The sequence below is a fragment of the Hypanus sabinus genome, chromosome 5 (assembly GCF_030144855.1).
Source record: "Hypanus sabinus isolate sHypSab1 chromosome 5, sHypSab1.hap1, whole genome shotgun sequence".
NCBI lineage: Eukaryota > Metazoa > Chordata > Chondrichthyes > Myliobatiformes > Dasyatidae > Hypanus > Hypanus sabinus.
The window spans coordinates 29,959,140-29,981,591 of NC_082710.1; the positions used below are offsets into that span (position 1 = coordinate 29,959,140).

The 22,452-nt window shown below is 40.1% G+C and overlaps 1 protein-coding gene across 2 annotated transcripts in view; it reads left to right on the forward strand.

Annotated features, from left to right (window-relative positions):
* The window catches only part of LOC132394024 (uncharacterized), a 105,159-nt gene that overhangs the window by 6,925 nt on the left and 75,782 nt on the right, over window positions 1-22,452 (forward strand). The window contains exons 1-4 of one of the 2 annotated variants that reach the window (XM_059969655.1): window positions 9,185-9,246; window positions 10,800-10,925; window positions 19,601-19,773; window positions 20,726-20,779. In XM_059969655.1, coding sequence (XP_059825638.1) covers window positions 10,880-10,925; window positions 19,601-19,773; window positions 20,726-20,779 — 273 coding nt within the window. In that variant the 5' untranslated portion in view covers window positions 9,185-9,246; window positions 10,800-10,879. Of the gene's footprint in view, window positions 1-9,184; window positions 9,247-10,799; window positions 10,926-19,600; window positions 19,774-20,725; window positions 20,780-22,452 lie in introns of those variants that run through there. The other variant, XM_059969654.1, reaches the window with a different exon arrangement.

The following is a 22,452-nucleotide window of genomic DNA, read 5'->3' on the forward strand; positions in this document are numbered from 1 at the left end:
TTGTGATGATAGGCAAATTGTAGTGGGTCCGGGTCTATGCTGAGGCAGGAGTTCTTTCTAGCCATGACCAACCTCTCAAAGATTTCATCATTGTAGATGTGAGTGCTACTGGACAATAGTCATTAAGGCAGCTCACAATATTCTTCTTGGGCAATAGTATAATTATTCCCTTTTGAAGCAGGTAGGAACTTCCAACTGTAGCAGTGAGAGATTGAAAATGTCCTTGAATACTCCCACCAGTTGGTTGGCACAGGTTTTCAGAGCCTTACCAGGTACTTCATCAGGACCTTCCACCTTGCAAAGGTTCACTCTCTTTAAAGACAGCCTAATATCAGCCTCTGAGACAGAGATCACAGAGTCGTCAGGTGCAGCGAGGATATTCCCAGCTTTAGTTTTATTCTCCCTTTCAAAGCGGGCATAGAAGGCGTTAAGCTTGTCTGGTAGTGAAGCATCACTGCCATCCATGCTATTGGGTTTCGCTTTGTAGGAAGTAATATCTTGCAAACCCTGCCAGAGATGATGTGCATCTGATGTCACCTCCAACCCCACTCAGAATGTTTCCTTTGCTCTTGTACAGACCTGGGTTGCCAGAGTTGAATGCCACAGATCTAACTCTCAGCAGACTTGAAACTTCTGGTTCATTTATGGCTTTTGAGTTGGGTATGTACAGTATGTTCTTGTAGGTACACGCTCATCCACCATACCAGTCAGTAACAACTGCGACATACTCATCCAGGTTGGAAGATGAATCTCTGAATTCAGTCCAGTCCACTGATTCAAAGCAGTCCTATAAATGCTCTGTGCCTCCCTTGTCCATACCTTCCTGGTCCTCACTACTGGTGGTGCTTCAGTCTCTGCCTGTACTCTGGGAATAGAAGTTCAGCCAGATGATCAGATTTTCCAAAGTGTTGGCATAGAAAAGCACGGAAGGCATTCTTGGTGATGTTGTTTCCTCTGGTACTGCAAGTGATTTGTTGATGATAATTATTCTACCACCCATCTATAGAAGTTTGTCAAAGTTTTAGACATCATGCTGAATCTTTCATTTAATGTCAGAGAAATGAATACAATATACATCCTTAAATAATTCTTCTTCGCAAACATCCACAAAAACAGAGGATGAATGACAGTTAAATGTTAGAACCCTAAAGCACCCCCCAACTCCCCCTCCCACACACAAGCATCAGCAAGGCAACAAACCCCTCTTCCCCACCAGCAAAAAAGTTATGGCGCCCTCCAACAAGCACTCAGGTGTGCAGCAAAGCATCTATAAAGACCCAGACTTGCAGCACCCCAAAGACTACTCATTCACCTGGTATTCGACATACCACAGGCTCTCTCTCTCTCTCTCTCTCTCTCTCTCTCTCTCTCTCTCTCTGTCATAAGGGGTGCATTGGGAATGGACCCAAATGCAGGGCACAGACACTGAAGTACTAGGAACAGGACGGGACAAAACTAAAGGACGGAACGGGTCGCAGACTAGGCTAGGGAAGCAGGACCGGGATGAGGGACTGGGAACTGGGAGCCTGGACAAGGACTCCAAGCCTGAGACTGGACGAGGACCCAAAACCTGGGTCTTGACTCGGGCTCAGACCCCAAACCAGGTGAAGACGTGACTTGGAGCTTGAGGCTTGGGGTCTTGGAGCTCGAAGCTTGAGGCTTGGGGTCTTGGAGCTCAAAGCTTGTGACTTCAGGCTGAGGTCTTGGAGGCAGACTAGGAACTGTACATCAACATAGAGCCGGGACTTATCCTTCAATAAGCCAGGACTCATCTTTGACAAGACACTAACATGAGACTGGACAGTACATGGACATAGAGCCGGGACTTATCCTTCGACAAGCTGGGATTCAACTTTCACTCCACACCAAAGTGGGGCAGGACCATCCGTCAGGTAACAACAGAACGGCCTGACTTACCTGACGAAGGCAAAGACAAGACGAGACAGATTCCCCCCGCAGGGCAATGGCAGAATGGCCTGACTTACCCCACGGGGCAAGGACAGGAAGAGACAAACATCAAAGAACAACAGACAGTTCCATCTCTGCATCGGGGCTGCTCTGAGTCACGGTTACAGCCAGCAGCCTTGGCTGGCTACAGAAACAACCGGATCCCTACCTAGCTCTGGGTGGCTAATGGCCACCCAGCTGGCCCGGGAAACGGCCAAATCCATACCGCAATGGCAGCTCCGACTAATGACAGCAAGGCTCCAAGAAGCAATGGTTCTCCATCCCAGCCTAAAGATGGCAAGTGGCCATTCCGGCCTTTCGCCAGCCGTTTGCTCCCAGGGAAGTTTCACAAGATGACCCCACCACACTCAATCCCAGGGCCACTTATATTCCCAGCCCCAGGATGAGCATCAGGTGCTTATGGTTAAGTCCAACTGGAACAAGGGAAAGCCGGAGGATCCGGAGTCCACGGACCGGACCGTGAACTGAGATACAGACTTCGGACCGGACCATGACACTCTTTCCCTAATAAGGGAAAAAGAGGTGTCCCTAAATCACAGAAAGAGGGACAACACAATAAATCAACTCGCTGATTTATGGTGTTAGCCATATAATATATAACCATTTAACAATTACAGCTCGGAAATAGGTCATCTGGGCCCTTCTAGTCCATGCCAAACGCTTACTCTCACCTAGTCCCAACTACCTGCATTCAGCCTATAACCCTCCATTCCTTTCCATATACCTATCCAATTTTTTTTTAAATGACAAAATCAAACCTGCTTCTACCACTTCTACCGGAAGCTCATTCCACACAACTACCACTCTGAGTAAAGAAGTTCCCTTTCGTGTTACCCCTAAACTTTTGCCCTTTAACTCTCAACTTATGTCCTCTTGTTTGAATCTCCCCTACTCTCAATGGAAAACGTCTATCCACGTCAACTCTATCTATCCCCCTCATAATATTAAATACCTCTATCAAGTCCCCCCTCAACCTTCTACGCTCAAAAGAATAAAGATCTAACTTGTTCAACCTTTCTCTGTAACTTAGGTGCTGAAACCCAGGTAACATTCTAGTAAATCTCCTCTGTACTCCCTATTTTGTTGACATCTTTCCTAAAATTCGGTGACCAGAACTGTACACAATATTCCAAATTTGGCCTCACCAGTGCATTGTACAATTTTAACATTACATCTCAACTCCTATACTCAATGCTCTGATTTATAAAGGTCAGCATACCAAAAGCTTTCTTCACCACCCTATCCACATGAGATTCCAGCTTCAGGGAACTATGCACCATTATTTCTAGATCACTCTGTTCTACTGCATTCCTCAATGCCTTACCATTTACCATGTATGTCCTATTCAGATTAGTCCTACCAAAATGCAGCACCTCACACTTATCAGCATTAAACTCCATCTGCCAGCTTTCAGCCCACTGTTCCAACTGGCCTAAATTTCTCTGCAAGCTTTGAAAACCTACTTCATTATCCACAATGCCACCTATCTTAGTATCATACTTACTAATCCAATTTACCACCCCGTCATCCAGATCATTAATGTATATATTAAAACTCTGTTGTGTCCCTTTTTCCGAGCTCCATACCGTTGGCACACATTCGACAGCAAGCCTGCTGCTTCCGATGTTCCTTGTTCTCCCGCGACTCATCCGTCATCGGTGGCAGCACCAGCCTTGAATCAGCCCACCTCCAGAGCCACAAAAATCTGGCACCCTTAAGGTGCACTACTCTTCTAGTCCTTGGCAATATCAAAAAGCAGCCGGTCGTGAAGCCCTGAGAGCAGGTGCCACTCTCACAAAAAACCAAAGTCAGAGTGTAACTCCAGGTCAGGATCTTCAAAAAAAGCCTTGTAAGGGAAAAAAAAGATATTAAAGATAGTAATAAAGCTGTTTCCAAAGATGCAAGCAAAGGATTCACCGTTTAGCACCATCATCAGTGGGTTCCACCTTTGTGTTACCTTTGCAAATTTCTAAGGAAGTAGTACACTGCCATGCTTTCTTCATATTTGTACTTAGCGCTGTGCCCAAGACAGATCTGATAGCACTGAGAAATTTAAAGTCACTGACCCTCTTCGCCTCGGATTTCCCAATGAGGACTGGTTCACGGAACTCCGATTTCCTCCTCCTGAAGTCAATAATCAGCTTGTTGGGCTTGTTGATGTTGAGTGAGAAGTTTTTGTTGTGGCACCACTCAGCCAGGTTTTCAGTCTCCCTCTTATATGCTGATTCTTCACTAACTTTGATTTGGCCTATAGCCTAGTGTTGTCAGCAGATTTAATATGGCATTGGAGTTCTGCTTAGCCACATGGTCATAGATGTAAAACAAGCAGAGCAGGGGGCTAAACATTCAGCCTTGTGGTGCATTTGCGCAGATGGAGATCATGGAGGAGATGTTGTTTCCAATCTGAACTGACTGGGGTCTGGAATTGAGGAAATCGATGCTCCAATTGCACAAGCAGCTATTGAGGCCAAGGTCTTGAAACATTGATTAGTTTTGAGGGGATGATAGTATTGAATGCCAAGCTGTAGTCAGTAAAGAGCATCCTGATGTATGCATCTTTGCTGTATAGATATTCTAAGGTCGAGTGAAGAGCCAATGAAATGGCATCTGCTGTGGACCTGTTGTAACGGTAGGCAAATGATGACTTCTCTGACAAGAGGTGAAGTGTTTCATCACCAACCTCTCAAAGCACTTCATTACCGTGGATGTAAGTACTACTGGATGATAGTCATTGAGACAGGTTACCACATTCTTCTCAGGTACCAGTATAATTGAAGACTGCTTGAAGTATATGGGTACCTCAAACTGCCAAAGTGAGAGGTTAAAGATCTCAGTGAACACTCCAGCCAGTTGATCAGCCCAGATCTTCAGTACACAGTCAGCTACCCCATCTGGGCCAGATGCTTTCCGTGGCTTCACTCTCCTGAAGGAAACCATCACATATGCCTTAGACACTGAACTCACAAGGTCACTCAGAGGCTATAGGAGTTTGTGATGGTTCCTTCATGATATGACGGTCAAAGTGAGTATAGAAAGCTTTGTGGTCCTCTAGAACTAAAGCCCTGTTGCCACCTATGTCACTTGATTTTATTTTTTAAGAGGTAATAGAATTCAAGCCCGGCAACAACAGTTGAGCATCCTTCATTGATTTTAGTTTTGACCCAAATTACCACTTCACCCATGAGATGGATTTCCAGATATTATTCCTGGACTTCTTGTAACCTTCTTGGTCACCAGACTTCAATGCCTCTGATCTGGCCTTCTGCAGATGGTGTATCTTATGGTTCATCCAGGGCTTCTGTTTGGGGAAGATGATTCTCTGGGAAGATTCTCATCCGAGACTGTTTTAATAAAGCCCGCGACATCCGTTGTGTATTCATTCAGATTCATAGATGAGTCCCAGTTCACCTCCTCAAAGCAGTCCTGTAGCAAATCCTTCACCTCCCACGACCAACTCTTTGTTGTCCTAATCTCTGGAGCTTTGGTCTTTAGCCTCAGTTTGTGTGCAGGTAGGAGGAGGGCAGCCAAGAGATCAGATCTCCTAAAATGTAATCTGGGCATGGAATAGTAGGCATTCCTTATTTGAGTATAGCAATGTTCACGTGAGGTCCTCTGGTGCTACAGGTTATATGCTGATTGTAATTGGGCAAGGATTTCCTGATAGTAATCTCTCACTATGATATGAAATGTGTCAGGGTGATGAGGATATTGAGTCATACATAGGACAAAAACAGTCCCTTCAGTCCATCTAATCTATGCTGAACTATTATGCTGTTTAGTCCCATTGACCTGCAACCAGAGCATAGCTCTTCATGCCCCTCCCATCCATGTATTTATCCATATTGAACGTTGAAATCAAACCCTCATTCACCACTTCTGCTGTCAAATTGTTCTACACCCTCTCCCTAGAAGATCCCCCTGATGTTCCCTTAAACACTTTATCCTTCATCCTTAACTCATGAGCTTTAGTTCTAGTCACATCCACCCTCGGAGGAAAAGCCCACTTGCATTTACTCTACCTATACCCCTCATAATTTTTTATACCTCTATCAAATCTCCCTTCATTTTCTTGTGCTCCAGGCAATAAAGTCCTAACATATTCAACCTCTTCCTATAACCCAGGTTCTCAGGCCCCAGCTTACAGGGAGTTTGTCTGGATGTAGTTCTGACTAGGCTTTGCAGATGTACTGGGGCTTACTTCCAGCAAAAGACTGCTAAAGAGACTCCTAGAGGGTGATAAGCCTCCTCGGTAGTCAGTGGAAGGTATGGCTTATTCCTTAGAGGACCTCAAGACTGCACCTACTGTCAACTGCAAGCATTGGCTTCACCTAGAAGTAGCTGCTGGTTTACTTGTTCACTCTTTTCAACTGTACTAGTAGCCACATTATGGTGCTTTTCACTAAACAGAAGCATGCTCACCATTTGCCCGTTTTCCAATTACAAAATTTAGATGGGAGAATAAGCAAATTAGTGAACAGTAATTAGAGAGTTAAATTCAAGTTCAGCATAAAGTGTTGTACAGCAATTTGTAGCACAGTCTAAAGTTCATAGAGCAAATCCTCAACAACCTTCTGCGCATGTTTACATGAGAACAAATTGATATCAGCAGCATGTTTGAGGGAGTTCATAAGGTCCCTTATGCCTTTTTCTGAAACATTTTCAGACAGCTGTATAAACGACTGTCTTCAGAGTGACAGCAAGTTTTAGTCTTTCTCTCCCCAGAGTGCTCCAATATCTCAGCAAGTCAAAAACCCTTGACAAAAGCAAACAGGGGAATTTTTCTCTCTGACCTTTTAGTTGCCTGTTTCAGCAGAGGTAATGCTTCCTGATGAATCAAGAAATTTTATCTGAAGGATTTTTTTGTAATGCTTGAGTTTGCATAATGCATTCAATGGATTGTTGTTTTGTGGCTCAAGACTGCAATTTCCAATTATGTGTGACTAGTCAGTAGTTTACACCAAGCCAGATTGTTTAAGAGTCTACAGTTGAATGAGAATCTTTGAAATTTGCTCTGTGGCACAATCCCATGGGATATCATCATGTGATTATGTTACGTGTATACTTTTCAAAAGTCATGCACATATTTTGAAATTCTGCTGTCAGATCAAGTCAGTTATTTTTCTGTAGTGCTAAATAAATCAGACAGTAGATGTTGTGTTTGCCCTTTTCTGGCAGTGCTTAAGTGCACATTGCTTAACCTATCCAAGTATCACGTTATCCTCTATTGAGACCGAACAGTTATCCTGATATCAGGAAACAAAAAACAAAATAAATCCTTCCATGTTTTCCTCTTCACGTCCGGTGAAAGGCTTAAGAATATTTGGTTCCTGAAGTCTCCTTGACGTCCTTCTAATGGTTAATGTAGACTACTAATAAATGATCAGAGGTGTGAATGTGCATAGATGGTACACTAGCCTAAACCATCAGAACCATGTTTATATTTGTAATACATCACTGAGCTTCTACTATCCAGCATGGAAATTGAAGATTGAAGTTATTTTTCTGCATGTTGGTGGTTCATGGCGAATAGAGAAAAGGTTAATGCTTTTCTGAATTTTGCCACTACTTTCATTACTTGAATCTGTCAAGTATCAATCAGCACTTAATAGTAAAATCACAACTGCAACAGTCTCTTAATCAAAACAAGGTACTGAAAGGGATCAACTCCTGATACTGCTATGCCTTTATTTTGTATTTTGCTGCAGTCCTACTGAAAATGTTCCAGAAAAAAAGCATAAGGGACCTTGTGAACTCCCCCAAAAATCTTCATTTTGTAGACCTTAAATTTTAATCTGCTCATGAATTGTGACACGTTTGATGTGCTAAATGACAAAATCAGTCTGGGCTGCAAGCTTCTTGGAACTCAGTCATAATGGAGCAAATAACTTCACCACTGTTGTCTGGTTTGACACAGACCAATTAGCATAACCCCATTATCTTACGTTAATTAAACATTGACCTACAAGGCTTCACTAATTACTGGTTTGCAACAAAAAGCCAAGAAAAGAATATTGGTTAGAGGTTTAACTTTGTCACAAACAGCTCTGACTCTCTGGAAAGGTCGTACTCCTGTGCTAGAAAGCTATGGTTTACAAAAAGCTTCTCGGCCCTTGGAAAGTGAATATCCATCACAAATGCATATGCAAAGTTTCTTGCTATTAATATTAATTTGAAGAAAATTATGCATACATCCAACAGTTGTCTAATTCTTCCTGTCAGTCTCTTCTGAGTTCCCCTCAGATGATACTTTTGTGACACAGGCACAAAAGCCAAACCTTTTCCATTTTGAAACAGAGATTCTCATTCTCCAGAACTCCAATAGGCATGGTGAGATCCTGAGTACAGAGTAGACTTCAAAGGTTAAGGACAAGTGGAGTTAAAACATGGAAGATTGAATACAGTGTGGAAAAATTGTGAGTTTATTGATCTTGGTGGTCGGAACAGCAAAATAAGTATTTGATAAATGGTGAGAGAATGATACTGTTCAAAATGACATACAGCAGGAAGGAAAAGGATGAACTGCTGAAAGAACTCAGTAAGCTGACCAACATTCAGTGGAGGTAAAGGGATAGTCAATATTTCAAGGTTGAGACCTTGCTTTATTTTTGCTCCAGATTCCAGCATCTGTGGTCTATTGTGACTCCATAGGGTGTAGCAGATAATTAGGAGAGAAAAGGTATGCTAGTTGTTATTACAACAGAGGTGGATTGCAAGAGTAAGGAAATCTTTAGTATTTGTATAGGCATTCCTTGTGACTGCACAGGAGTACTGTATACAATTTTGGTCTTCTTACCTCAGGGAGAACGTATTTGCCGCAGAAGGATTGCAGCAAAGTTCCAATAGATTGGAATTGAAATTGGTTTATTATTGTCATATTTACTTGCCTTGTATACTGTTCGTACAGATCAATTCTTTACACAGTGTAGTGAGGTAGCACAAGGTAAAACAATAATAAAATGCAGAATAAAATGTAACAGCTCAAGAGAAAGTGCAGTACAGGTGGATAATGTACAAGATCATAATAAGGTAGATTGTGAGGTCAAGAGTTCATTTCATTGTACTAGGGATCTATTCACTAATCCTATAACAGTAGAGTAGAAGTTATTGGTTTCAGAGGTGTGAAGTGTGCAGACTGTGACTGTATTGTTTAGAACTTAAGGATGAGGAAGGGTCTCATTAAAACTTGCAAAATTCTTGCAGGGCTTGGCAGGTCACATGAGGACGGTGCATGTCGGACCGAGCAACAAACTTGGGATAATAAGGTGAAGGATGTCTAAGGTGAGGAGAAAGTTGTTTGTACAGAGGGTGGTAAACCTTTGGAATTATCCACCCTGAAGAGCTGTGGAGTCTTAGTCATTGTAGTTCATTGAAAAGAAACTTTATTAGAATTCTGGATACTAAGGAAATCAGTGGATCGGGGACAGTGCAGGAAAAAGGTTCTGAGATAGGAGATCAACCATGATCCTGATGAACAGTGGAGCAGGTTCAAAGGATGGTATAGCCAACTCTTGCTTCTACTTCTTACATTTTTTTTGCAAATAAGTTAAAATAATTTTTTTGGTGTTCACCTGGCAGAGAATCTCACCTGGTCCCTCAACACCAGCTCCATAGCAAAGAAAGCCCAGCAGCGTCTCCACTTTCTGCGAAGACTGAGGAAGGTCCATCTCCCACCCCCCATCCTCATCACATTCTACAGGGGTTGTATTGAGAGCACCCTGAGCAGCTGCATCACTGCCTGGTTCAGAAATTGCACCATCTCGGATCGCAAGGCCCTGCAGCGGATAGTGAGGTTAGCTGAGAAGATCATCAGGGTCTCTCTTCCCGCCATTATGGACATTTACACTACACGCTGCATCCGCAAAGCAAACAGCATTATGAAGGACCCCACGAACCCCTCATACAAACTCTTCTCCCTGCTGGCAAAAGACACCAAAGCATTAGGGCTCTCACAACCAGTCTATGCAACAGTTTCTTCCCCGAAGCTATCAGACTCCTCAATACCTAGAGCCTGGACTGACACCTTACTTCCCTATTGTCCTCTTAATTATTTATTGTAATGCCTGCACTGTTTTGTGCACTTTATGCAGTCCTGGGTAGGTCTATAGTCTAGTGTAATGGGTTTTTTTCTCCTGTTTTTTTTTACGTAATTCAGTTTAGTTTTTGTACTGTGTCATGTAACACCATGGTCTTGAAAAACGTCTCATTTTTACTATGTACTGTACCAGCAGTTATGGTCAAAATGACAATAAAAGTGACTTGACCTGACAAATGAAAATTTCTACCTCAGTCATAGTTCAAAGTACATTTATTATCGAAGTATGTATGCAGTATACAACTCTGAGATTTGTCTTCCCACAGACAGCCACGAAACAAAGAAAAGCAGTACAAAGAAAAACATCAAAAAAACAACATGCAAAAATAAAAAACTAATCATGGAAATGACAGAAGAATTAGCGAAAAGCACAAAATATAAAATATTAAACTACAAAGTTATTGAAGCAGTCCAGGAATGTTGCTCAGTATTGCTTTTAACAGAGACAGAAATGAATTTTCTAGTCTTAACTCTTAACGCAGTCATGTTTATTTAGCGGAACTGAATTTCACTTAGTGTGTAAGTTGGCAACAAATATTTTCTAACAATCTTCATGTTGTTGCAATGGTTTTTTGAGTGTACTGTTTTCAAGATTTCATCTTTTTAACCTTAAGCTGTCACAAACTTTGCAAGCATATTACTGTACTGAGGATAAAAAAAGCAAGTAGTAAAATTAGTTTCATGAATGCATAAGCAGTGAATAGATAAATTATTGTCCATGCCTCTTTAATTATTAAAGGATAATCCTGGAGGATCAGTTGTGTGTGAGGATCCAGAGATTGGAGCAGTGAACCATTGAGATCAGATGAACAGGGAGAGATGAATTCAAATTGTGACAATTCAAGAAGATTATTAGTGAATGGAGGTAATAATCATTTAAAAATAAATAGGCAACTTAATATGGTTTGTATCTAGATAATATTTATAAAAATGCTGAAAATAAAGTAACTTTGTCTGAAATAGTACTGTAAAATTTCAAAATATCTGGTAATGAAACATTTATAAGGAAATCAGTATCTTCTTAAAGACCGACTGAAATACAAAATTGTTAATATTTGATTATACTGGATCAATACTTTGGTATAGGCTTGGGCTTATGATTTTACTTGGAGTTTAGATTATTGGATTGACTTACTTTTATTAATGTTCAGTGGACGCTTTATTTGGTACCTTCTGTAAGTACGTTCGTGGTCTTCTGCTGCTATTGCCCATCCACTGCAGCGATGCACTTCTGTACATCACTGTTGTAATGCACAGTTATTTGAGTTGCTGTTGTCCTCCTGTCAACTTCAACCAGTCTGCCCATTCTCATCTGATGATTCTCATTAACAAGGCATTTTTGCCCACAGAATTGCCACTCACTGGATGATTTTTTTTTGTTGTTTTTGCACCATGCTCTGTAAACTCCAGTGAAAGTTATGAGCAAAAACCACAGGAGACCAGCCCTTTCTGAGATACTCAAACTACCCCATCTGGCACCAACAATCATTCATGGTCAAAGTCACTTAGATCATATTTCTTACGCATTCTGAAGTTTGGTCTGAGCAACTGAACCTCTTGAACATGTCTGCGTGTGTTTACGCATTGAGTTATTGCCCATTATAGGCTCATCAGATATTTGCATTAATGAGCATGTGTACTTAATAAAGTAGACACTGAGTATAAATGTGAATGAGAGAAAACACTAAATTGGTGCCAGTCATTCAATTCAGAATCTGAAATACTTTTTATAATGTTGCAATGCCAGATTGATATGTGATTTTATTACTATTGCATGTTAAAACTACCTAATGTTTATTTATTCTCTAGAACAGGGGCTCCCAGACATTTTTTATGCTATGGACCCCTACCATTAAACAGTGGGGTCTGTGGACCCAAGCTGGGAACCCCTAGTAAAAGTTTTAGTTTTTGAAATATGGTATATTAAGCATGCATTTACGTGTTTATGTCTGGCTCCATAGATTCTCTTTACAAAATAAAGGATTCCATATTCACGTGCAGTTATTTATCTGATGGATATATAGGGAAGGGATGGTAATGCTGACAATTTGTTTAATTTAAATTGTCATTATATTATGTTCTGCTATTAATTTATTGTAAGTTATAAACTACCTGATATTTAAATAATTCTCATTAAGGTCCTTGAGCTATTAAATTTTATTAATACAGATTACCACACACTTATGAAAATAAAAATATATTAGAAATTGACAATTCATAGCCTCTAGGATAATTGTCGACATCAAATGGCAGAAAGTTTAAAAAATTGCAAGTTTGAGAACATGAATGATATGCTTATTAACAGAATAGTAATATTTGCCTTGTAAGTACCTGTTCTGGGCTTTATCTTTTACCAAACATTGTTATTCAAGTGCACCTAACCAATATGGTTTCAACTCTCGCCAAGTGTATATAAATATTTAAATAAGCATATTTGCAATATATCCGTTTTTAAATGGTTGGCTGCATGATCAGAGATAAGCTACTGTCACAGTCAGGGTACTTCATCATGAGACTCATGGAATATTATGCTGACAGGGATTGCATAAAACTGCACAGGAGAAGTGTTCTTTGCAATGCCTAGACTTGCAGGTTAATAAGCAAGAAAATGGTTAGTGAATGTGGTTATGTTTCTGGGTTTAACTTTGTTTAGAAAGACACAGATTAATCAGAGACAGTCAACATGGATTTGTAAAGAGCATGTTGTGTCTGACTAACTTGATGAATTGCTGGAGTAGGTAACGAGTCAATAAGACCAGTAAATCTGATGTACTCTACAAGGCTTTTGACAAAGTCCCACATGGCAGCCTGGTAAAACAAAAGTAATAGTACATAGAATCTAAAGGAGTGTGGCAAACTGAATCCAAAATTGATTCAGAGGCAGGAAGCAAACATTAATGGCTGGATGGTTATTTGTGACTGGAGAAGTCTACCTGGTGGATAGCCACAGTCTTAAGTACCCTTTTTGCAGCATAGACTGGTGCACCATTGCAGAGTGTCAATTTCTTATTGTCCTTCTGGTCCACCAGTCCAGCCTACCACCCTGTACTTTTTAAAAGCTTCCTGCTGTGCTGGGAATCTTTTCATGGGTGCTTACCCCAGCATTGAATTAGAGAGGCTTATGAGGGTGGTTTGTGTAGACTAGGGCAAATGATGCACTTAAGTCCGTAAGTACGCAGTATAGGATCAATTCTCAGTGTGAATCATTGCTATAAATAACAATGGCTCCTTATGTTGCTAATTTCATGCATATTTTTGTTCCTGACAATGTATCCTAAGCAGCAAGTGAGATACCATGTGTATTAATATATGTTAATATTCATTTAGATGCAAGATAAAAATGTTTGCACAATATTCATCTTAACCCCGTTCTTCTGCCTTCTCACTGCAACCTTTGACACTCTGAATAAGAACCTATCAAACTACAGAGCATTTTAAATATGCCCAATGGCTAGGCCTCTACAACAGTCTGTGACAATGAATTCCACAGATTCACTATCCTGCTAAAAAAATTCCTCCTCATCTCTGTTGTAAGTGGGAGTCCCTCTATTCTGAGGCATGCCCTCTGGTCCTAGACACACCCACTACTCAAAACATCCTTTCCACATCTACTTTATCTAGACCTTTCAAAATTCAGTAGGTTTCAATGAGATCCCCCCCCTTATTTTTCTAAACCCCAGTGAGTACAAGCCCAGAGCCATCAAATGTTCTTCATACATTAGCCCTTTCATTCCTGGAATCATTCCCATGAACCACCTCTGGATCTTCTCCAGTGCCAGCACATCTCTCCTGAGATAACGGACCCAAAACTGCTCACAATACTCCAAGTGGAGACGCGCCAATGCCTCATAAAGCTTCAGAATTACACCTTTATGCTTGTATTCCTGTTGTTTCAAAATTAATTCTAATATTGCTCTTGCCTTTTCGCTACCAACTCAACCAACAAGTTGAACTTCAGGGAATCTTTCATGAGGAATCCCAAGTCCATTTGCACCTCTGATTTTTGAATTTTCTCCCCATTTCGAAAATATTCTGCCTTTATTCCTTAAGTGAACGATGATAAGCTTCTCTACTCTATGTTTCATTTGGCACTTCTTTGTCCAATCTCCCAGTTTAAGTCCTTCCACAGACTCCTCGCTTCTTTAACACCACCTGCCCCTCCACCTATCTTCATTTTGTTTGCAATCTTGACCATAAAGCCATCAATTTGGTCATCTAAATTATTGATAAGAAGCAGTCTTGACACTAACCCCTGTGGAGCAACACTAGTCACCGGCAGCATAGCAGAAAAGACCCCCTTTATTCCCACTCTTTGCCTCCTTCCTGCCAGTCAGCCAATCTTCTATCCATGCTAGGATCTTTCCTGTAATACCATGAGTTCTTAGCTTGTTAAGCAGCCTCATGTGTGGCACTTTGACAAAGGCTCTCTGAAAATCCGAGTGAACACCATGCACTGCTCCTGCTTATTATTTCCTCAAAGAATTCTAACAGATTTCTCAGGTAAGATTTCCCCTTAAGGAAGCAATGCTAACATTGGCCTATTTTGTCATGTATTTCCAAGTATTCCAAAACCTCATCCTTAATAATGGACTCCAACACCTTTTCAGCCACCAAAATCAGGCTAACTGGCCTACTATTTCCTTTCTTCTGCCCTTCTTACAGAATGGAGTGACAGTTGCAATTTTCCAGTCCTCCAGAACCAAGGAGAATCTAGTGATTCTTAAAAGATTATTTCTAATGCCTCCACCATCTCCTCAGCTATCTCTTTCAGAACCCTGGGGGTGGGAGGGGGAGTTACTCCATCTGGTCCAAGTGACTTACAATATCTACCTTTTAAAAAGTTCAGCTTCCTAAACACCTTCTCCTTAGTAATAGAAACTATTCTCACTTCTGCCCCTTGACACTCTCAAATTTCTGGTATACAGTTAGTGTCTTCCACAATGACCACTGACAGAAAATACTTCATAAACTCGTCTGCCATTTTTTGTCCTCCATTATTACCTCCAGTGTAATTTTCCAGTGGTCTGGTATCCACTTTCACCTCTCTTTTACTCTTTATATATCTGAAAAAACTTTTGGTATCCACTTTTATGCTATTGGCTAGCTTACCTTCATCTTTCATCTTTTCTCTCCTTATGACTTTTTAGTTGCCCCCTGTTGGTTTTTTAAAAACTTCCAAATCCTCTAACTTCCCACAATTCTTTGCTCTATTGTATGCCCTCTCTTTTACTTTTGTGCTCTCTTTGACTTCCTTTGTCAGCCACAGTTGCATCATCTTCCCTTTTGTATACTTCTTCATCTTTAGGATCTATCTGTCCTGTACCTGCCAATCTGTCCCCAGAAACTCCAGCCATTGCTGTTCTTCTCTCATCCCTGCTGATATCCTCTTCCAATCAGCATACGTCAGTGATAAGAACCCATTTCTGATTCAATATTTAGGTTAACTGCCTAACAGGCAAGGGTTAACACAAAACTGCACTAGGAGATACTATAATATACTTTGCACCTGGAAGTACTCCTAAAAGGTGACTGTCAGCACTGTAAACAACTGCTTTGGGTGATGCTACCACAAACAAACCCAGAAGAATGACATCAACAATTGCAGGGGAGCCAAATGTGTGTTTGAACATAACAGTGCATGTTGAAGCCTAAAGTCACTCTTCAATACTTAGCAACAATCACCTGTCGGATAATTCTTTTATGTTATCTGCCGCACAATCCAGGACTCCAACCAAAAACAGAAATGGAGAAAGAGAAACCACTCATCACTCTTCACCTGAAGTGGATTCCAAGATGAAATTTGGGCACCAGACCAGACACTTACAATGCAGCTCAGGATGCTTGAATTTACCTAATAGATCTGAAACTCAGTTTCTCAGTCACTATCTAGCAAAATAACTATCACAATCTTCTGCCCCATCAACTTAATCTTCCCAAATATATCTCCATCTCTGCAACACAGACAGAAGATGAAGATCTATTCAAACACATTCTCAGAAGTGCACGTTCTTGGTGAACTATAGTATTTTTCTTACTCTTGGCCATGTTCATACTTTGATTCTGAAGAGTAATTATCATAACCAAATAATTTCTCCCCAGCCTCTGCACATCCTCCAAATTCACTAGAAAACTAAGTGAACCAGCATTAGTGCCCTCTCCCAGGTCAACACTTCCTGCACTGATGAAGCCCAAAGAATCAACCTTTCTTTACCTCCATAGATGCTGCCTAATCTACTGAGTTCCTCCAGCATTTCCTGTGTGTTGATGTAGATTCACTTACGTTTACAGCATCGAGGCCCTAATTACTATCAATCAACTCAGTTTCACTCACGTGCCCAGCACCTGAATCCCAGAACAGAAACACTGATCCAAGCTCCAACACAGGAAATGTTTACATGTGGACAGAAGGAAACTTCTGAGTATTTTCTCAACCTTCCCTTGAATCATCACCATTGACTCTTAGAAGTCGTTGGTCAAGGGCCACTCAATGAGGGGAAGGAGCATTTGGGATGATGCTGGGAATTTCAAGTCAAGACTGTAGAATGAACACCTGTAGAGCTTGTTAGGCATTCATTTACTTCACCAGTCACCTCAGAACCACAAACACAAGAGGGAAAACAAGCTTTTCAGATTTTCATGCCATGATGCTTTTGACTGCCATCGTCTGGGCATTATCTCATTGAGGCCTGTCGAGTAACGAAGGTTAGGATTGGCCAAATAGGGACAAGGCTGCACAAGTTTGTGGAGGCAATCAATGAGGCATGGAACTGCTGGGGGGTGGGGGGGGGGCTCTCGTATTCATGGACGTTCTAACATTAACTCTTTCCTGTGAATTAGTGTGCCCACCCAATTGCTCTGGGTGGAGTAGGTTGGGGGATCTCAATGTTCATATCTGTAAACCTGTTTAAAGGAGCAGATAGGTTGACATTCACTGACCAGAAACTTTGCAATACCTTGGACGATTTGATTTTTTTTCTGTGAAGACACTTCATGGTGCTCCTGGAAGTAAAGCTCCAGGAATACGACCCAGCGATACTGAAAGACAAGTGAGTAACTGTAGTGCCTTTTAAAGTTGGTGTACACTGCAGCCTTGGCACATCAATGGTGGAGGAAAATTAATATTTAGTGCCAATAAAAGAAGCTGCTGCATTCTGAACGGAACTGAGCTTCTTGAGATTTCTAGGAATTACATTCATAAAGCAAGTGAAGAGTATTCTATTACTCTCCGAACTTGTACCTTCTAGACAGTGGGCTGTCAGGAAGTGAGACATTAACCAATGGATATCTCTCTCTGATCTGTTCCTGTGATCACATTATTTATGTGGCTGGACCAGATTCGTTTCTGGTCAGTTGTTGTTGATAATATAATCCTGATAAGCAACCAAGTTGTTGATGATGGAGTCCTGATAATGGTGAGGCCTTTGCGTATCAAGGGCAGATGATCGGACTTCCTTGAGTTGGAGATGATCATTGACTGGGACTCTTGTGGTACGTCTGTTACTTACCACGGGTGAGCCCCTGCTTCAATGTTGCTGTGTGCAGACATGGATGTCTTCATTCACTGAAGAATCATAAATGAAATTGAACTTTACACTGTCCTCAGCAAACCCCCCACTTCTGATGATATGATGGAAAGTAGGTCCATGCTGAAGAATCTGCCTACAGCACATCCGAAGGGAAGTCCAGTTGTAGTGATAGCTTATGACTCAGCTGACTAAGCTCCATCAGCTACAACCATTTACTTTTGTGTGAGGAATAACTTCAGCCATTGGAATGATTTCCCTTTGAGGCCCTCTGCCTTCAGTTTTAATAAACTCCCAGTGCTACATCCATTCAAATTCTGTCTTTGGACAGTCGCTTTCACTTCACCACTGGAATTTTAGCTCTTCGGTCAACAATCAGCCAAAGTCTATAATGAGGTCTGGAGTCGAATGATCCTGGTAAAACCCAACCAGAACACAAGCAAAAGAACATGTACATGCTGTGATAGGCAGAAGCCTGAAGATGTGCCCCAAAAGTCAGACCATTCTAGCAGAGAGATATGAGCTGAGCCAATTTTATTGATCGATAACATAAAGCAGAACTGGCCAGCTCTGATCCAAAAAGAGAAAACCAATGACCTAAAACTGTAAATTTTAACATAGCATCTGTAAGTCTACGACATGTACACAGGAAAGACAAGGTTCTGTTCAAAAGGACAGAGGAAGAAATTGTGTGTCTGGTGCAGAATCATATTGAAAGTGGCAGGAATTGTGAAGAATGTTTACTTCAATGTGGAGACTGACGCCTGGAAAGCGGCAACCAGTGGACCTCTATCCAGGAGGTGAGTGAGTGAAAGCAGAAATGTAGGAATTTGAAGAGATGTGACTAAGAATTCTGTTTTGGTGGGTGGCGAGGCCAAATCTGGGAAGAAAGAAGGCATCTCAAAGGCACTTGGCAGGAAATTTTGTCACTAGAACAGATGCAACTGAGAGAGAGGAACTGCGAGAATGGAACTGTGTCCTTACAGGAGGCAGGGTGGAAAGAAGTATAATCAAGTATCAGTAAATTACCTATTCTAATTAATTACATTTTCTGTAATATTCTAATTGTTTTTGTATTAGCAGGTTCAATTATTTAGTTTTATTAGTGTTTAATTTTATTTTTTAAACATTTTTGATCATGTGGCTTTCCTGTTGGTCAAATTTGTTCTCAGCAGTTTTGTGATTGGGTATTTTCCATATGATTTTACTATCCCTTAAAGACTCACTCAGCGGTTTTGTAGATACTATATTTTCTGACCCACCCAGATGTTCTAGTCCATTACACAGAACTCCTGACAACTGTTCAAATCCAGATTGCTGGAAAACTATAAATGTATTCAATCAAATCCAATTGAGTGAGGTCACATTTGCTTCTCGTAAAATGCTGCACCCTAACTAGTGACAAATGTTCAAGCTCAAAAATTCAAAGTCCAGAGTATATTTATTATCAAAGTACAAATACAATATGTCACCATTTACTACGTTGAAATTCAAGGTAAGTGCAGTATGTCACCGGAAAGTTGAATTGAATGCTCCCTGACTCTGGATGCAAGGCACAATTTTCCAGGGTTTAAAAGTCAAAGAATATAAAGGCAGGCAAATAACGTATTAGTGAATAGCTGTGCCTCCTAACAGAACTAGACTTTAAAAATAGTAACTCTCCCAAACGTTCTATTTTTATATAGAATCAGTGCAATGTGGTAGTGTGTGAGGGAGCATCTAATATAGTTTGAGGTAATTTAAAAAATGTTTTTCAGAATTACCTGAAATTTAAATGATTAACTCTTGTAAAGTTGAATCTTTCTCACAAGTTTTCCTCACAAATCCATACATGATGCAAATTCACTGGCTTGAAAAACAATTTGATCTGGTTTAATATACTCCTGAGGAGCTCTGAAGGGCACATCCTGTGTTTTTTTTTCAATTCTTGGAATTAATTCTTGTGCTAAATGTTCAATGTACATAATATTTCAACGTACACCTTATTAGTTCAGTTTCCTTTTGCTTTGTTTCAAAGGCAGAAAAGATTCCATTCCATTTTCGCAAACGAGGGCTGAGAAAGGAGGCCTGACTGAACTGCCTACACCAGTAAGGCCTGCAGTGCCTCACTGCAGCAGAGCTAATACCCCTGAGAGAGTTGGAGAGGTCTTTTTGGACTACTGTATTGATCTAAAGGATGAACAGACAATGGTATCAACAAGCTATCCATTTTCTGAAATCAACTGTTAAAAATCCTTTTAATCAAGTGTTTAAGGCATTACCTGATAACAGATAGGGTGGCCGTACTTTTACTGACTCGTGCGTAAAATCAGTTAAAATATCGATAACTTAAACAGCACATGCACAACTAAATGCTGGTCTAGTGGATGCACTTTTCTTCATGTCAATAATCAGTATACAGTACAAATCGTATACTTTTGTAAATTTAGTTTTATTTGATATTTTACTTAAACCTAGCAACTCAAACACATTAAAAAAATAAGACTCTTGTAAAGTTATTAATCTTATTCTGTCATTTCTTCAGACTTAATATAACAGTAATTCATATTAGGAATCTGATTGCAAGGTGTAAATTTATTTTTATTATTGTTTTAAGTAAAACTTATACTTCAGAAAACAGAACTAGATAAAGTATTATACCAAAAGTTTTACAACAACCTAGAGTAAAAAAACATCCTAACTGGAATATTTGCTATTATTTTCTGATCATCTACGTGCTTGTGAAGTAATATAATATTGTGTGGCATACAAACTGATTGAGGGCTACAAATAATTTAAATGATGGTAGGATTTTGCTTTTGATACAAATGAAATACTATTCAGCTAGATAAATAGTAGTGAATTATTTCATTAGTGAAACTATTGGATATACAGACTGGCAGACAGTGAAAAATAGCTGCTGGTTTGAATTAATGAAACCTTTTTATTGGAAAAGCCCTTTGCAGGAATGGGTTAAGTAAAGAAGAAATGTGTCAGGATTCATCATCTGTTACCCAGTGGCCTCAGTGTATTTTACTTAATTTGGATTTATCGCTGGGACTGAGAAAGGAATACCTCTGTAATTTGTAATTTCTTTTGGATTTAGTAATTCTTGTATCTGTAGACCTGACATTGTTCAATAAATACTTCTCTTATTTTACAGAATAATAATAATTCTGAAACTATAGCAGCACAGTTCGCAATATATAGAAAGGAGGTAAATTTTTACATTTTGTTACAACTGAATTAGAAGCATGCCTTTACTAATTGCAGTAACAATCAAGTGTGACTGCTAATGAAAATAGAAAGAAGCAGAATGTCTTCTACTGTCATAGTTCAGTTTATAAGGTGAAATTTACACAATTAATTCAATGATGTTTTTATGCCTATAAATTATAGACAATGCAGTTGGTCACAATAACCTTTGTTGTTTGAATGAATCTTTGCACGCTGAAAATTTTAAAAACAACCTGATGAAGGAGGTGCTGGATAGTACTCGAAGAATCTTTGTTCACCACATTTCCTCTGTGACTGATAAGCTAAACTGCAATCCACTTTGGAGGTTTTTCATTACACCCACTGGCAGCAAAAGCTTCACTAACAGAAATCCAAAGACAGCTAGATGTGCTAGAGTGGGTATATTTGACCTCTATCATGCAGTATTAAGACATTTTTTTTATGATTCCTCATATCTCACCGCACTGTAATGTGAGTTAAGTAAAGAGTGGCAGCTTCATCAGGAAAAGGAAAATCACAAGGAGAGCACTTGTATTACAAGTTATAGAGCGATTATGGCAAAGAGCAGAAATGATTTGTCTAGACCCCTCAGAAGATGCCAAACAGCATGAGAATGCCAAAAAGTTGAATGAAGAAAATAATAAATCTGCAGAAATATAATCAGAATTTTGGCATTTTACAATAAATCTTCCTGAATAGTGACCAGGTCTCCCAACTCTAGCACAATCATCTGTTTCAGTTCTAATCAGCTTACTGTCCCACAAGTGTACTATATAGGTGCTTCTCAATCTGTATGGCCTAGTTACTCATTTAAAGAACTTTCAGAGTAACCAACGATGTCAGTTCTAAAACTCTTATCTTCCACTGCACCATCACCAAGACTGCTGTGGAAGCATTATTCTTAAACTCTACTCCATTATGTGGGATGAATTAGCATAAGACAAGCACTCACATCATTTTCACTATTTAAAACTAAACTTCAAAAACTCTATTTAAGATTACAATGCCATAAGACCTATTCCATAAAATTTGCTACAAAAAATTCAAAAAATGTATATGTTCTTCATAGAACATAGAATAGTACAGCACATTACAGGCCCTTTGGCCCACTAAGTTGTGCTGACCCTCAAACCCTGCCTCCCATATAACCCCCCCCCCCCCCAGCTTAAATTCCTCCATCTACGTGTCACATATGAACATTGGCAACGCTGGCATTTATTGTCCATCTCTAATTGTCCTGGACTGAAAAAACCAACTAAGAGTCAACCAAGTTGATGGACTTAGAATGCATTATAGACCAGAATGGGTTAAATTGCCAGATCTTCTCCTGAATGCCACAAGTGAAACACTTGAGTTCTTCATGGCAATGTAGTAGTTTCCTAGCTACCAATCCTTCAATAACTCTTTTCCATTAATTTCAGATCAACTTAATTATTTGAATTTAAATTCCCAGCCGCATTTATGGGGTTTAATCCTTATATCTACATCAAAGCTGTAGTATATCCAGCAACTTAACCATTATGCAAACATAGGGTGCTTGACATTGATGTAAACTTACTACAAAATGCAGCCAAAGAGTTTACACTGGACAATTCATAATGATACATTATTTTTGAATTCATATGAATGTGTGTTCATATAGGAATACATACA